Source organism: Chaetodon auriga, chromosome 2 (genome assembly GCF_051107435.1).
Source record: "Chaetodon auriga isolate fChaAug3 chromosome 2, fChaAug3.hap1, whole genome shotgun sequence".
Classification (NCBI taxonomy): domain Eukaryota; kingdom Metazoa; phylum Chordata; class Actinopteri; order Chaetodontiformes; family Chaetodontidae; genus Chaetodon; species Chaetodon auriga.
Genome location: NC_135075.1, coordinates 13420477 through 13437282, shown reverse-complemented (window position 1 = coordinate 13437282; position 16806 = coordinate 13420477). Strand labels below are relative to the sequence as shown.

Sequence of the window (16806 nt, the reverse complement as noted above, 5' to 3'; positions counted from 1 at the left end):
AGCTCCAGTGTGTATTTGTATGGCTCTTATGTATCAGTGAGTGAATGCATGAGTGAATTAGCGAATGAGTGTGTGAAAGAGTGTGTGACATAGAAAGAGAGAGAGCGAGCGAGAAGGAGGCGGTGAATCCCCATTTGGGCAAGGTTATGCACACAGGAGGATGCAGCAAAATAGTCAGAGCACAAAATCACCACCTGGCCATTTCTGGCAACATTTACAGTGTGTATACACACACACACACACACACACACACACACACACACACACACACACACACACACACACACTGATAACAGAAATGAGTGTCCTAATGAAATGTGTAAGCGGTAAATCATGTGGTGCTTCATTAAATCAAACTGGGAAGCAGTATGTGATGTAAGTCAGTATTTTACAGACTGCCACATGACCACATGACCTCCGTCACCGTTCTTAGCCTTCCTTCAGTTTCATTTTTTTTCTTGTCTCTACTTCTCTTTTCTCAGGAAGGAAGTCACTGCTCTTCAAAGCACTCTAAATAAAGTGCTAAATAAAGACAATGGGGTTTTTTTTGAGTCTTAAAGCAGGACAAATGTTAGCTGTCTAAGCTAAATGAACTTAACAAATAAAACCATATGAACCATCTCAGCAACCTGCTGCCCTGTGCGGTGGTGCTTCTTGTGTGTGTGTGTGTGTGTGTGTGAGTGTGTGTGATTAGCTGTGAACGTCCACATACTTAAGTAGATGGTCCTTGGTGCTGCGTGTCTTGGTGAGGAACCTCTCGGCCAGCTTCTCGAGGTTGCGGCTGTAGTCCACCTCGATCTCTGCTTTCTTTCTGAAGAAGTCCTGGAGGTCCTGCAGAAGCTGGACCCTCAGCTCACACTGCTGGTCCAGACACTTGAGCTGCTCCACCAGCTGGGCACGGATCTCTGCCGGGGAGAAGGGAACAGGGATAGAGAGACAGTGGTGAGTGTAACTTCTTTATGAACTTCATTATGCAAACCACAGCCCAGGTGTAATCAACATAGTGAAGCCACAAAGGACAGCCTTCAGAGAATGTTTGTTACCACACACTTCTAAAAATCAAAGGCCTCTCCTCTCTAAAAAACATGCAATTATCCATACAACTGGGGAGTAAGCTGCATACATTACTGCTGGCAGCGCAGCGCTATCATTAAGATGCGTGCCACAACAATGTGCAAGATATTAAAGTCTGAAACAGTTTCCTCTTTACAGCTGATGTGGATGAAGCGCAGCTCTGGTGAAACACCTGGTGGGGGACCGACACATCAGCCTGGAGTTACGGCTGAAATCCACCCCCCCCACCAGTCTGTAAAGCATAGACGGCTATGCATGTGTGTACACCATCATATTCATCTGTGTGTGTGTGTGTGTGTGTGTGTGTGTGTGTGTGTGTGTGTGTGTGTGTGCGTGTGTGTGCGCCATCAGCTATCCTCTTCCACACACAGAGAGATCTCCAGAGGCAGTCATTTATCCCAGCTTATCACTTTTCATTTTCCTCCTGCCTCCTTCCCCTCTCCCTCCTCCATGCTGCTCTCCAGTCTGGTTTCAAATTAATAGAGTGCACTCAGTGCAGACACACTCAGTAACCATATTCAATCACTGGCTACAGAGAAGTCCTCTGGAGAGTCCTGCCCACTGCAGTTAGAGACTGAGACATGAGGAACGTCCACAGCGGCACAGGCACACATCTACACACCCAAGGACATGATGATGATAAGCTGGATCAGTGCTGACAGCTGACAGATTAATGCTATGCTCTCATAGCTGCCAGCCAATGCTGAACAGGGTGCACATGCATCCTTTTTAATGAGTTAAGAAACTACACACACACACTTCTAGGCTGTGCTCATGGTTTGTCTACCACGGCCGTCCTACCTTTACAACGCTGGCTGAAGAGAAAGCGGATGGTTTTGGCCTCCATTCCAGCTTCGGTACGGTATAGACTCCCCTCTCATACACAACAAGCACACACACACACACACTCGCAGGCAGGCAGAGAGTCAGCCGTCCGTCGGGCCGACAGCGACTGTTGATGCTGCTTTTGTGTTTAACAGCTGAGAGTGCAGTTTCTCATTACCACAAAGAGAAGTGGGATATCTAAATGTGTCTATGGCCACTGCACGCCTCCCCCGTCTCCACCTTCTCTCTCTCTCTCTCATAAACACAGACCTAAACATTGTGCCCCCAGCCGGCCGCTCTGTCCACTCACAGTCATTCTTTACTGATTAAAAGGCCAGAACGGAGGAGCTTTGTGGCATCATGACGCTACGCTGCAAACACTCACGCATGCACCAAATAAATGCATACACACACAGTCTGTGTCTGCGCTAATGACCTGGTGTGAATATTTGCTTTGACAACATGTGTTATTGACTCGTGGTTTGTGTGTGTGCGTGTGTGTGTGTGTGTGTGCAATTTCCTCATTGCACAGCGCTGTCAATGGCGGGGAGTGAGTCAGTGTCCCGCCTCTCAAGGCTGCCACACAAAACCTCGAGACGGCGGCCTTGTAATTAGCCAAACACAACAACACACACCATATACACAAACACCTCAGCTGAAAATAAGCACACCCATCCATAAGCGTGAGAAGGGGAAGGAAAGCATAAGGCAATCCACAGGGAGGCAGCCTGAGGGGTGGGGGATATGGAGCAACATAAGTCCCATGTGACCCCAATGTTTAGAAAGCAGGTTTAATGGGGCTAAAATTAATTTAATGGAGATGCCGTGCCCTGAAACCCCTGTCGGACCCCGAACAGTCACATTAGGATGGAGTGAGTTGGACAGCATGCTCCATTTACAAAATGTATGGCCGTGTGACTCGATCCCAGGCTAACCCTGAGCTCTCCGCTCACACTGGCCGCTAAGCAGAATCTCCCTGAGGGACTCAAAAAAGAAAAAGGGTTTTTATCAATGTGTGGTGAACGACGGGGAGCTTGGTACGGCAAAGAGGAGAGATGCTGTCAGAAAAGATGGATGCGGCTCTTCCTCTCCATCTCATCCCTCTGTAACGGTCATCATCCCCTTGAGCCAGCAAGAAGTGGGATGTGAACTGGAATGTGACGCCTCCACCCCCCCTCCAGACAGCCCAGTCACATTTTCCAGGCAGATGAGAACAGGTCTTGTAATCGGGCTCTGGGATTCTACTTTACTGATGCTCTCCTTTCTTTCTTTCTTTCTTCCCCTCTTCCTCCTCCTCCTCCTCCACCTCCTCTGTCTGCAGTGCTGAGGGCCGTCTGGCTCTGCCTGTGGGAGCTATGTCCGTACACTTTTCACTTTGTTCACCAGCCCCACCAACAGCGCCACCAAACACAAAACAACTTGGCAGAAGGGGGCGGTTGCTGCGCTTTGAAGCAGCTCTGGAGAAACACATGGGAAAAAACTGAACAAGCTGAGAAATCCGGCTTTAAAATAAGATCGTGCATCTACGCCCCTTCAGAATTTGTACAGTGTAGCATCACTTCCCTGATGCAGAGCTACACATTTACATAGTTAAGTACATTTACACGTGTTATGAAAGTCCCTTTCTGGCCGTGATTTAACTTCCACACATGTTGTAAGGATTACTGCTGATTCTGATTCTTTCTCAAGATTTGTCTTCCTCCTGATATCCCATCTCCACCCCGCCACCACCTGTTGGTTTGTTTTCCCAGTGCAGGTGAGGCATGCCCTCCCTGTCTGGCTCTCCGTGCACATTAAAGAGTGAGCATGAAATGGCAGAAATCTTAGGAGTTCTGCGTCTTTTTCTCCTTCAAGCCATTTTACCCAAACCTGCCCCTCCTCATCATCCATTATTGATCGGTTTGCTTATCCTGACCCAGAAAGAGGGAGACAAAACAACAGATGATGGATGGAGACAGCGTAGCTGCACGGCAATGGCATTTCCGCCACAGACGAGGCCGAAGGCAGACTCGGACATGTTGACGCATACAAATGTGTGGATGAATACTCAGAAGGAAATAAAAGTAAAGGACATGAAGAAGACGCTGCCAAAAGGAGCCTGAAAGTTACTTTTTGTGGCCAAAGTTGTTTTTGCAGCGAAATGCCACCAGCTTTCGTGTGTTTAGCTGGAAGCTGACAGGAGTGATGGGTGCCCTGGATGCTGTTCTGAGCTGGCCTAGATACAGGAGCCACACACACTGCCGCAGGCACTCATTATACCTGAAATCACCCTGAGCCACGGGCACAGCGCACACACACTGACAGTGCTGTGACAGTGCAAGTCCGAGCTGTCACTCTGAGCTGTTGTGACGGCTGCTGTCCAGCCCCCGCTCTCAGAAGCCACACCCCAGATCTGTCCTCCTCTATTACTGCACTGGTTTGTAGAGGAACACACACACGCAGACACACACTTACACACACATGGGAACTGTTTACAAGTAGATGTGATGAGTGTTCGAGACAAGGCTTGAGCTGGATGTAGAGGGTACAAAACAAAGGAGGATCGACGCAGACATGGATGGCAGCTCTGCCCTTTTAAAGGGTGATGCTGGTTCACTGTGATCAGTCTGATTCTCGCAGTTTTTGACCGTGATACATTTTGCTAAATATAACACTGCGCTCACTAGGTTGTTGCAGGGATTAGGGATGCACTGATCCAAGTTTTCTCTCCTGATACTGAGCGATACCAGCGCTCCCTTTTCCTCAAATTTAAAGTCTGTGTGTACCTCACTGCATCAGATTCATTGGATTCGTTCCCAAATCAGTCAACGTGAGGCCGGAGTCTGCTCCGTCAGAGGCCCCCCATGACTATATGTATGTTAACTAGAGCCAAAAACATTGAACTTTTTAACGACCATGATGAAGAAACTGCATTAAATGTGGATCAGTCACGCCATGTCCGATACTCAACCCGCCTAATCGGCACAGACGCTATTTGGTGGATCAGATCAATGCATCCATTCCAAGAATCAGAGAGCTTTTACACAAACTCAAGGAAAAAGAAAAAAACAACCCAAACTGTCCATTGGAAACATACATCACAGTTTACAGATCGACTTCCTGTTCAGCTTTGACCTTTGACCTTGCACACAGCTTTTATGTGAATTAGCCAATTATTATTGACATTTCTGGTGCTCTCACTTTCAGGTTTACCTCATAATAATGTGCTTAGATAATCTGGTTTAACTGGTTACAACCTGTCTGTCTGTCAGACCTCAGGAGTTACTTTGGTGCCTGTAGTGTCATAAAACACATGTAATGATATCATAATGGATGTAAGCAAAGGTCCAAACCAGGCCCCCCACCCCCACCCCCAGGTTAAGTGCACACAACCTGCACCAGGTAATCAGTGAACACAGCGGGAACACACTCATCAGTTAACTAGTTCGAAGAAACCCAGACATCCAAGCAGGAGATCTAGTTACTGGAGAGGCAGACTATTACCCATTTTGTTTATGTTTGTGTGTGTGCGTGTGTGTGTGTGTGTGTGTGTGTGTGTGTGTGTGTGTGTGTGTGTGTGTGTGAGCACGCGTACACACTGTGTTTATGCAGTGAGGCCTGGCCTTTGTTGCCCCAGGGGCTGATACTGCAGTACAGTGCAGAGGAGAAGAGGAGGGGGAGCAGAAGGAGGGGTGGTAATGGTTTTGAGTTGTACCACTGTGAGCTCATACTATTGTCCTCAGAAGAATGAAAGAAGCAGAAAGAAAAGGAGAAAGAACAGAAAGCAGTGTAAACGGGTGAGTAAAGGGGTGGGGGGGCACTGCGTCACTGTGAATAATATGTCCATTCATCCCTGTACACACAGGAAGAGAGGACAGAGAGACAGGAAGTCAGTCGGACCGGTTCACTGCCAGTAGGGAGCACACGGGGGGGGGGGGGGGGGGGTGGTTATACTAAAACAACCACAGGAAACACGTGTGTGTGTGTGAGTGTGTGCGTGTAAAGACGAGGTGCAGCAGGATGGGGGGTTGGACTGAGGTGTGTGTGTGTGTGTGTGTGTTTCTTCAAATGAAAGGGCCTGAAGAAAAACAGGCAGCTGTGGAGTTCACCAATATAACCCTCCGAACCTGAAACCAGGCAGGAAAAGAGGGGAGAGAGACTGACTGGAGACTGACTGAAACTGGGCCAGGGGTTTGCAGGTTGAAGGGGGGCAAGCAGTGTGTGCGTGTGTGTGTGTGTGCGTGTGTGTGAGTGGATGTGGGGCTATGGGACGTGACTTTTACGCAGTTGATTGAGTTGGTAGTCTGTAGCCTCAGGTTGCAGGTACTATTTCCTAATAAGATTCTTCAGCAGGGTGGAATCTATTAGTTCCAGACATGCCTGCCTAATACTGCTTCACTGTACGTACACACACACACACACACACACACACACACACACACACACACACAGGAGTGAGTTAAGAGGGGAGTAGAGGAAAAGATAGAATTACAGTACAGTAAGTATTGGAGGGAAAACTATTGCAGGAATGGAAAGATTCCAGCCAATGTCTTTTCCTTGGGTCTGGACTTTCCTCTGAAAACAAACACATGCACACACGCACACACACACACACTAAAACTTATATAGGCATTTCCTCTCTCACCCAGAGCTTGAAACCTTTAGGAAAAGCAGTGTCGTCTTAAGGAGGCCAGTTAACGAGCTTAGTGACTTTTAGACATGGAAAACCCTGCAGAAGCCAAACCACTGCAGACCTGCTCTGTGTGCAGGAAGACAGGCGGGCAGAGAGACAGGCAGGGCACAGAGGACACGAGAGAAATGAAAGCTACTCTGTGCTGTGCCTGAGCATAAATAAGTAAAGAACAGGAGATTTCAGAGGGGTTAAAAGTTATCTGTGTCTCTTCGGTACTTCAGAAATTTCACTTCTGGTCCAACTTTATAATGGAGAAGCGAGTACTGAAGGATGCTTTCAGCCAGCGAGGAAGCACGCCGCTGACCTCACAGCCTTTAGCTTTCACACACATACACAGAGAAACCAACAAAAACGTCTGCACCAATTACACCACTGGTGATCCAGGAAATACAAAAATGCATTATGAAAGTAGGACTCACTGACATAATATGAGCTCTTGGGAAATATTTCCCACCATCATTTGTAAACATCTTATTAACAATGAATGATCAAAGTTTGATGAATAAGCAGCAGGCCTCCGTAGAGGAAGAGCTCAACATTTTGGGAAATGCACTTCCTTGCAGAAAGCTACATGAGCTGGAGGAGTGATGCCGCTCATGTCTGTCCGCTCTACATAAAGCCATATTTCCTCCCTCATTTTCAAAAGAGTGGAAACCAGGAAACAGCTCACCTGCCTATGTCCAAACCAGGTAATAACATTCATCTACCAGCACTTCTAAAGCTAGCTAATTAACGCTTTATACCTCTGATGTCTAATCAATACAAAAGCCAAGGTTTAAACGGTGCAATTTGAGGCTTTATAGGACTCTCTGCTATGACAGACATATCAATCTTCTCAGCTAACTCTTGGCAACAAATTGAATTTCCCAAATTGTCAAACACCCAGTTATGTTAGATAAGACATGGTGTCCAGTGAGAGGTGTTTCAAACCTCACCTCCCCCGACAGTATCACCTGTGTGTGGATAAACCATGACATGCCCATGTTGCACCCTTCATGGTGGGAGTAGGGAGAGGAGGAGGCTTGAGGAGGAGAGAAAAGGAGGTGACAGGACAGGGGGGGGGTTATTGTGTGTGGGGGGTGCACTCCACAGGGGTAAATTCCTCTGCACTACTACTCAGATCAGGAAGTCATTAACCCTTTACTAGCTGGCAAGATGCTTTATCTCCAGCAACAGGAAGGGGAGAGGACTCCTGTGGAAGATGAGAGGTGTGTGTGTGTGTGTGTGTGTGTGTGTGTGTGTGTGTGTGTGTGTGTGTGTGTGTGTGTGTGTGTGTTAACGTCAGGGTTCCATGCACTCCGTGAGCTGGGAGCACAGGTCAGGGGCCAGGGGTCCCAAGGCTACTGGAGGGGACCAGTCTCCCACGTCAACCAACCAGTGGAAAACACCAACAGCTATAGAACGATAGATTTCAGGCCTGACTAAGTCATTTTTAACTCATCCTGCAGCCTGAAACTACTCTTCAGCCAAGTCATCATCTCTTTAAACAACAACATGATCAATCTGTGCAGGAGTTTCTTCTTCTGCTGTCTATCGAACTGTAACACCAACCCTTCCTGACACCAGCAGTCTTTCCAGCCATCACATGCTCTGATTCCTCTCCTGGTGGCAGAGGGGTTGTAGGGTTGGAGCTTGGGGGCTGGGGTCTCTATGCATAATGAAAAAGGCTGCTTATCAAAAGTTAAGTAGCTCCTCGCCCATTTACAGCCCTTGCCTGCTCTACTAACCCAGTCTGGAGAAGGCGCTGAGACACAGGGTGGGTGTGTGTTGGGGGAGGGGGGGGGGGCCTCACACAGATGCAGGGACTGAGGATTAATGAAGGGACTTCAAATGAGATTAAGACTGCAACCAACAGTTACTTTATTCATTTAAAAAAAGAGATTAGTCACTTCATCATTCAGCCAAGAGCTCAAGTGATTCTTCGATTAATCAGCAGCTATTTTGACCATCGACAAGGCAGTCGAGTCATTTTTCAATGACTAATCCATTTGTAGCTTCTCAATCGTAAGAACTGAAAATCTTTGGGTTTTGAACTGTTGGTTGTTTTTGGAAATTAACGATGGGCATTTTTCCAATTTCCTGGCTTATTGACCTAAATTAACTATTGATTTATCAGGAAAGTAAGTGGTTAATTCATCGATAAGGAAAACAATCAGCCAAGCCCAGCTGTAGCTGTGAACATCTGTAAATTACTTCAAAATGAATCGATTACCTTCCTGTTGTTGATTATATTCCTACAAATCATTTCGGTATCTAATTGCTTCAGCACTAAATGAGGTCACACTCTATCTTACAATCCATCAATTCCCATGATTTGAGACAGGCCTCTGGGCTAATTTGTGGATGTGTGTGTGTGTGTGTGTGTGTGTGTGTGTGTGTGTGTGTGTGTGTGTGTGTGTGTGTGTAGTTCATCCTCAAGGGTACTATCCACCTGGTGTCACCTCCATTTCCTGTCTCTGCCGGACACAGCCATCTGGGCCTCAGTCTGTTCCAACAGCCTTCATCTCTGTCTCCCTCTCTCTCAATCTCGCTTGCTCACTCATACACACACACACACACACACACACACACACACAGGCTGCGCCGTAGGGATGCAAACCATGACAGTATAGTGATCTACGCCATCTGTTCGAGGAGGTATGGATAGGTATCAGACAAAACCGCACACACATATTGTACCATCCTGAGCCCGCAGGAGAGACAATATTAAGCTGAGATGGCCCACTGCTTGTGTGTGTGTGTGTGTGTGTGTGGCATACACTCTTTCCAGTGTTTCCAAATGACCAGCGCACAACACCCCCTTTAATCAGCTTAGCAGCCAGTTGGGGGATTTGACTAATCCACAACACAAGCATGGGAAGGAGCCCGCCGAGTGTGTGTGTGTGTGTGTGTCTGCGCGAAGGGTCTGTCTGACAGTGTGTGTAGTAAGTTAAATCAGCCTCGATGATTTTGGACAGCGCTCTCTCTAAGCATCGAGCATTACAAGAATCATCCAAGACATGGGACTACTTTGAAATAGCGATGGCTGGGCGTGGACTCCTTTCATGTGCAGACACATCGTCGGGTGGGTAAAGGTTCATTCCCATCTCTATTAGCAGGTTGACACTCGTCATAATTCCAGCGAATGACTGACGGTGTGTGATGACTCCCTCCTTCTAGATGAAAACAGTCATCAATCGTTCAGTCACCCCTTCTCTTATTCTTTCTTCATCTGTCTTTCACTCCTCTGTCAGTATTAGTCTGGTCAGCACCAATGATTCATGGAGACCTTGACGGCTTTGTGTGTATGCATTTAAAGCCCCCCCCCCATCCCCGAGGGAAGCATCAGCTCTTTGATGCCTAACTCAGTGTGTAATCGCCTCCACTTTGTCATTTAATGGCTGTGCATGACAGCCTCTGTCACACAGCAAACTGTATACACACACACACCACAGGGGACAAAGATCCATGATACTGAACGTGCGTACGTGACTGGTATGTATGTCCTTACACAGCAAACTCTTATCACTGCATTCCGATAGACGTCAGTGGCATGCTGAAAATGGCCGTAGGAAAAGATGTTAGAGATGGAGATAGGCAGGAAATAGTGAGAGTTGAGAGGAGAGGGGCGGGCGGCAGCGCTGCATGTTAAAGGCCCTATCTGCTGATGGCTGCCGATGCTTATCAGTGGAAGCCAGTGAGGCTGGGGGAAGAAGAGCAGGGGGAATATGTTTCATCAGAGAAAGGATGAGACCGAGAACAGCAGTCGATAACACCAGATGATATCACCACATCCACCTTTAGGTCACATTGTCGCGATCTCTGGCTACAGCTACAACCTTCTTGACAGAGGAGGGGAGGGCCGGGGAGAGAGGGGAGGGCCGGGGAGAGAGATTATGGGGCAGATGTAAAAGATACAGTGATGCAGTGGAAGGAGAGCAGGTATATGCAGATGTAGCCCATTTTAATATACTGTGTGTGTGTGTGTGTGTGTGTGTGTGTGTGTATTTTGTCCTATCCTCTCACAGCTTTCTGTTTATTTACCAACTATCTGCTGCAACCATTGGCTTACAGAATAACTGCATTATGGCTGAACTGATTTGGTGGATAACCTATTAGTTAATCAATAGGAAAAGTAATCAATAACAATTCTGAGAATTGATTATTTGATAGAGAGAAAAAAAAATTGATTGCAGCCTCTCAATTATGAGGATTTCCATCTTTTCTCAGTTTCAGATCGTTGCAAAATGAAGACTGAGTAATTTATGATAAAAAAAAATTTCTAAACTATTTCTGATATTTAATAAACTGACCAATTAATTGATTAACAAAAAAATAAAATAATGTCAGATGTGTCAGCTAGCTGCGGGGGGTAAAAGCTCTGGGTCATAATATGAGAACAGAGAGGTACAACGTTTGGCTCATATCCCTTCATCACTGAACGCAGAAAAAGCTGAATCAGGATCAGCCTATGCAGCAACTGCCATCACCCCCCCCCCCACCACCACCACCACCACCACCACCACCCTTCTCTCCAACCCGCTGCTCCAGAGGTATAACTCATTCTCACGCCGGTTAATGTCTGCATGTATGTGTGCGGAGAAGTGGCCTTGCTGTGTAATGACTCCTGCAGAGGCACAGCTCAGAAAGCCGGGGGCTGCCAGCGGTGACAGGCTGGCCAATGAAATATGGCTACCATTTCAACCAGGCGGCAGACTGTCACAACAACCCTTGCAGACACCAAGCCTGGGCGCGTGAGGAAAAGCTAAGACGTGCGTGTGAGAAGACCGGAGCCCCGCCCTACCTGCCCCTCGCCCCATGGAGAATGTAGCATTGCGGTATATGCTATCACTGAGGAACAAAAAGGGGGGGGGGTTTACAGAGCCATGAGTGTGATTTCAGTTTACTCATTGACTTTTTTCCCACAGCGAAGATCACATTCAGCCAGCTAGTTAAATTCTCTCTCACTAGCATTCCCCACCCGCTCACATAACCACCCATTTGGCTTTGTCTGAGTGCTGCAGAGACATGGGGGAGACGGAGAGAGGGAGAGAAAGTGGGCCAAGCTGCATGAAGAGGCTCCCAGGGAGGAGGACGACTCGACACCTCAGCACAACAAACCGCCGCAACTGAATTTTATTGAGCAGCACGAGAGCAGCACAGGGGACTCGGCTGAGAGAAAGACTCTTTCTGCTCCTCTCGTTCTGCTTCTCTGCAGCATTGTTTGGTCTGGTTTTACATTCAGTTACTTTCACACTAACAACACAACTCTGCTCTCTTGAGGTAGACTGACAAAGAGTAGCGTGTAAAGACAAGCAACATTTCATCTCGCTGTCGCTCTTTTCTTTGATGTAGTGCTTTTTACACCAAGAATCAGAGTACGGAGGTTGTCTCTTGGTCGTGGCTCAAGGTGAGATCAGGGTCAGCTTATCGCAGAGAACAATAAAAGGTACGTTCGGTGATACGAATCCAACACACCTTTGTTAAATTCAGCGAATAGTCCTCCCAAAAAAAGCTTCTTGTACACAGGCCGAGCAGCAGCAGGGGAACTACTTGCACTTCGACCTCTGCCGCTTCTCCTGCTTCTGACAGCTGCTCTTCCATATCCTCCCCCACGAGGAACAGTGCTACAGCATGACTTAGCTTAAGTTAGACAGTCATTACAGTTGTTGCATTGGCTAGGCGCATCCATGAAATGTGATCACAGTAATCCTCAGACAGAAGCCATCATTTGAGCAATGGTCGTAGCCTGTAGGTGCAGCTATTATGACAGTCTCTAATATACACTGATCCACGTGTCACTGGGATATGATGGGTCATGTCCTCGTGAGATAAACATGGTGTAAAAGGGGTGTGAATGAGGACTCAGGTCACTATTCAGTTCAGCAAACTACTAGGTCAAAGCCCACTTTCTAGTCATGCTTTTTTCATTAGCGCTTGGCCCCTTTATGAATATTTTGGGCCTCTAGTAAAAGTTGGAAAATGAGCTTATACAAAATGCATAAACCAGGTCATTCATTTCAGCAGGCTTACTATGAGAGTGAAACAGATTACACTAATTCGTGTCTGCATGCTACGTGGACAAACTCTGCCTGCTCGTTATTAACCTGAACATGTTATTCTGACACTAAATGATTCATTCCTGCATAAAATGTATGCTTTAGTTTAGTTTAGTTTAATGTGACCATAAAATGGGCTTGACTTTGTTTTCCAGCGTTTGTTCAAAAGATGCACAATGATGATGGATGGATATTAGCCACTGACATCATTCAAAAACTCAAAATTCAAGGCCTGGAACCTGCATAAAGACCTGACCGGCAGTGCTGAAACACAGAGTCCTGTTATACTTTTCACACTTTTTTGAACCCTAGTGTTCTGTGACAGCCTGGAGCCTGTAAAATGTCAGTAAAGACTACAAAACCAGACAAGGAGTTAGTTCAACATGATCAGTTTTCTGTATGAATTTCTAAGTAGGCAAATGATGCAGATGGTTGCGTACCGAGCAGCAGAGGCTCCTGTAAGGCAGGTGTGTGATTTTAGCGTACCCTCATTTAGTGGTTAGGACATATCAGACTAAATTCATCTCGCTGCAGCAGGCCGAATCAGGGTCAGCCCAAATAAAACTCTGTGTCTTTGTATAGCTTAGTGTTACACCTTGCATTATTCCGCAGTGCAGAACACTCAAGAAAGCCTTCAGCACATCGTCCAGTGTTCAGAAAGTGAAAGTCGACACACAGCACACACGTTGGAAAGCAGAATTGATCAAAATAACTGTCTCCTCCCAGAACTCTCACATGTAAAGTCTGACTGAGAGGATACTCAGAGGATGTGCAACCACTGCAGACCTGAGCAGGCTGAGAGCGCCCGGACTCAGTGAACGCAAGCCTTGCTGCTCAAACACACAAACACACACACGCTATTGTTTTGCTTCCTCGCACATAACTGCCTATTGAGCCACATGATTGTCCCTACGGCTCAAATATCAACATCTCATGGGTCGTAACAAGCGTCTTCACAGTCTGATGATCAGCACAGCTAAGGAGCTGAGGACGGACGGTCAGCTGCGCTCCTGACCGGCACTATGACAGATTCCACTGACAAGCCATCCTAAGAGGCGGTCACGGTCTGTAGTGACTGAGACCATCATGTTGGTGCAGCGGGGGCGTCGTCGCACACGGTTCTGTCAAACAAATGCAAAGTCACCCATTGTTAATGAGTCTGGCTCAAGTTTTGCCAAAGCACAGTCTAACATCAGCCAGCAACAGACTCTGCAATCCAATTATAATACCCTGTGGTATTGTGCCAATTCTGCCTACGCATAGAGACAGAGAAAAATGCTGCCGTGATTGATTTCTAGCTGTAAAGCCCTGCCTCAAAAGGAGCACAACCTGCTGAGCAATGCTTTTTTGGCATCTGATAAGCCCTCAATCTCATGGATGTATTATTTAAACTGGACTTTCTGGTTCATATATCATCTTCTCTCTGCTTCCTGCAACAACACGATCACGCCCACGCAACCGCTCGCACTTATTTGACACAGCGCTGTCGTCAGTTTGAACAGTCGAAATGATGAATTAGATGTTCTTAACTCAGGACGTTCTTAACGCACAGAGCCTGTCTTTACTCCTCAATGACAGCGAGCGAGCGTCCACTAGAATGCGCATGATGCTGAATAGAGAGTGGCTGCCCTCTAGCTGACTCGAAGCTTTGACCTCTGAGAGGAGGGGGGGTCAACGATGAGACAAACTTCTGGAAGAATCAGACTATTAGATTAAAAGTCGAGTGTCCTCCTCCTCCTCCTCCTGGCGTCCCGATGGTAGGCGCAGTGGTTACAGAGATAGTCTGGGTTTTTTGAAGTGGGGTTGTATGAGGTGCTTACGCATGGTGGTCGGCTCACACTCAGTTTGGGGATACAGAGAGTAGCAAGTGATCAGCTGAAAGCATATTTTAGCTGCCTAAAAAAAGGCCTGCCTTAACATTGCTACCTTGCTAACAGAAAGCACTTTTCTTTGGCACAATATCTTCTCAAACGTGGAACTTCTCCATTCCTACTCATGCCACAAACAATCATGCTGCAGGTCAGCTGTTTAGGTCAGAGTTTCAGGGGTTTATGGAAGAGACGTCAAATGCAAGAAAGTAAAAATGAGTGATTATGACAACAGCAACAATGAAATGCTGCTCAGCGCGGAGACCTTCATGAACCAGAGGACACAGAGGAGATGGAGGCTGAGCGAGCTGAAAGAGTGAGAGGGGAAACTTCTGTGGAAGCTGCATTTCTTTACTGGTTATTTAGAAAGTCATTTCATTCATTTGTAGGTATTTAGTGTTATATTAGCTGGAGGAAGAGTACAGCAAGAGTCTACCTGGCTTATTGAGTGGTGGTCTTCAAACTGGTGGCATGCTGACTGCCATCTACTGTAGGTAACACACAGACTACGCATAAGTACCTATAAACCCACTTCAACCTGAACTTTCCCTTTAAATTCGACTGCTCAAGTCTTTCTCTTGCAGTCCTCCTGCCCTTTGACCCCATGGGAGCCTGGAGTGGAGTGAGCCTGAGACACATGATGGAAAACAAAGCTATCTGTACTCAGGAATGGACGGCCCTGATAGCAAGAGAATACGCCTTTCCATCCAGAAGAGAGTGAACATAAGGTCAGTGACTCTACACAGCGTGTGTGTCCTATTTAGTGTGTGATGTGATGTGTGTGTCAGAGAGAGGAATCAGTGCAACACAATAGAGTGCTGCAGTGTGGGCGGCCACACCCTTTCCTCCTCGCTCCCCTCCACGGCCTCCTCTCCGGCCCCTCAAAAACTGCCTTGATGAGGATTTAAAAGAAAGGGACATAAGAGGGAGGGAGGGAGGGAAGGAGGGCGTGGACACGCCTGGAATTAAATCCCTGACATACCGTATATACATATAAAAGGAAATCAGGAGTTAGAGAGAGAGGAGAACAGGAGGTAAAAGGAAAAAACAGACACTAATGAATGCAAGAAAAAGTGAGAGGTTTGACAGATCCTCAGCTCGAGCAGAGGAAACATGACATGAAGAGAACGGAGAGAAGTGGGCAGAACTGGGGGAGGGGGTAACAGAAACAAAATGGGGGCATAAAAACAGTCTAACAGGAGACAGATAAATACTGAGGCATCCAGAGGGAGGGAAGAGGAGGAAAAGCCAGGCTGTGCATGGCATTGTGTTCTGCAATGTGTCGCTGAATTATTGATGCGGCCTCCGTATTGAAGGCGAGAAGAGGGAACACTTTTCACACACCGTCGAATCTCTGCGTCGCCAGCACGCACGCAACGATGTGCAACAATCAACGCTCGTGAGGGGCTCGATCGGCTCCCCTGACAGGGTGTGCGGCTGGCGGGGAAGAGGAGAGGTCAAAGGTCACAGCAGACCAGAGGGAGACATGTGGCGCACACCTGTTCTAAACTCCCCTCAGTGGACTCACGCAGACAGATCATGACGAGTCAGACACAAAGGTAAAGTGAGAGAGTCATTAGTGCCGTTTATTGTTTAGCAGTTCTCTCCAGTTTGAAAGGCTACAAAGAGCGCCCCTCTTGCTTTCCTGTATCCCTTCCCCGCCTGTGTTTTTCTCTCTCCCTGGCTGGCTCTCTTTCTTATCCGCAGAGGAAGCCTGTTTGATCTTGCGGAGTCCTGCTGTTCTGGCTCTCTGCGCTCCCAGACATCAGGCATACACTCCTCTCTCCCTCGCTGAAAAGGAGAGAGCTCGCTCCTTTTCCTCTCTGCGCTCCCACTTCTTGACAAGAAAAAGGGGGGGGGGGGGATCACAGACTCTCCCTCCCTCCGCTGCTTGCTAGAAATCAGACCCATTCTCCCTGTTGTACCAAAGACAACAAAATAATTCATGAATTCAAAATGGCCTCTGTGCTGTAGAAGCTGGGCTGAGGCCAGCTGTGCTGCGTGCATATGGCCCATGTAGAATGTAAGCTACGACAGCGATGTATTTCACTCAGAGGACAGTGGCCGTCATTGTCACCGCCGGTCCGAGCGGGGCACAATGGAGAGGGATACAGCCAGGGACCTGACTCACACATACTGTAAGCCTTCCTGGCCATTATCGCTAACAAAGACGCTGAAAACAATGGGCATGGAGTGTCACCGTGTTGTGTGGAGATACAATGGCTGCTTTAATACAGGCTGGTTGTGCCAAAACATCACTGTAAGTTTGTTTTTCTTTGTTTCACTGGAATCCAGGGTGATTTTTGCACGTCTCAGCCCACAGACCACA

General features: G+C 47.4%; 1 protein-coding gene across 4 annotated transcripts in view; it reads right to left on the bottom strand.

The window, feature by feature from the left end:
* Positions 1-16806, bottom strand: part of srgap2 (SLIT-ROBO Rho GTPase activating protein 2) — a 51272-nt gene that overhangs the window by 22647 nt on the left and 11819 nt on the right. For 3 of the 4 annotated variants that reach the window (XM_076755444.1, XM_076755445.1, XM_076755448.1), the window contains exon 2: positions 713-905. In XM_076755444.1, coding sequence (XP_076611559.1) covers positions 713-905 — 193 coding nt within the window. Of the gene's footprint in view, positions 1-712; positions 906-1875; positions 2080-16806 lie in introns of those variants that run through there. The other variant, XM_076755447.1, reaches the window with a different exon arrangement.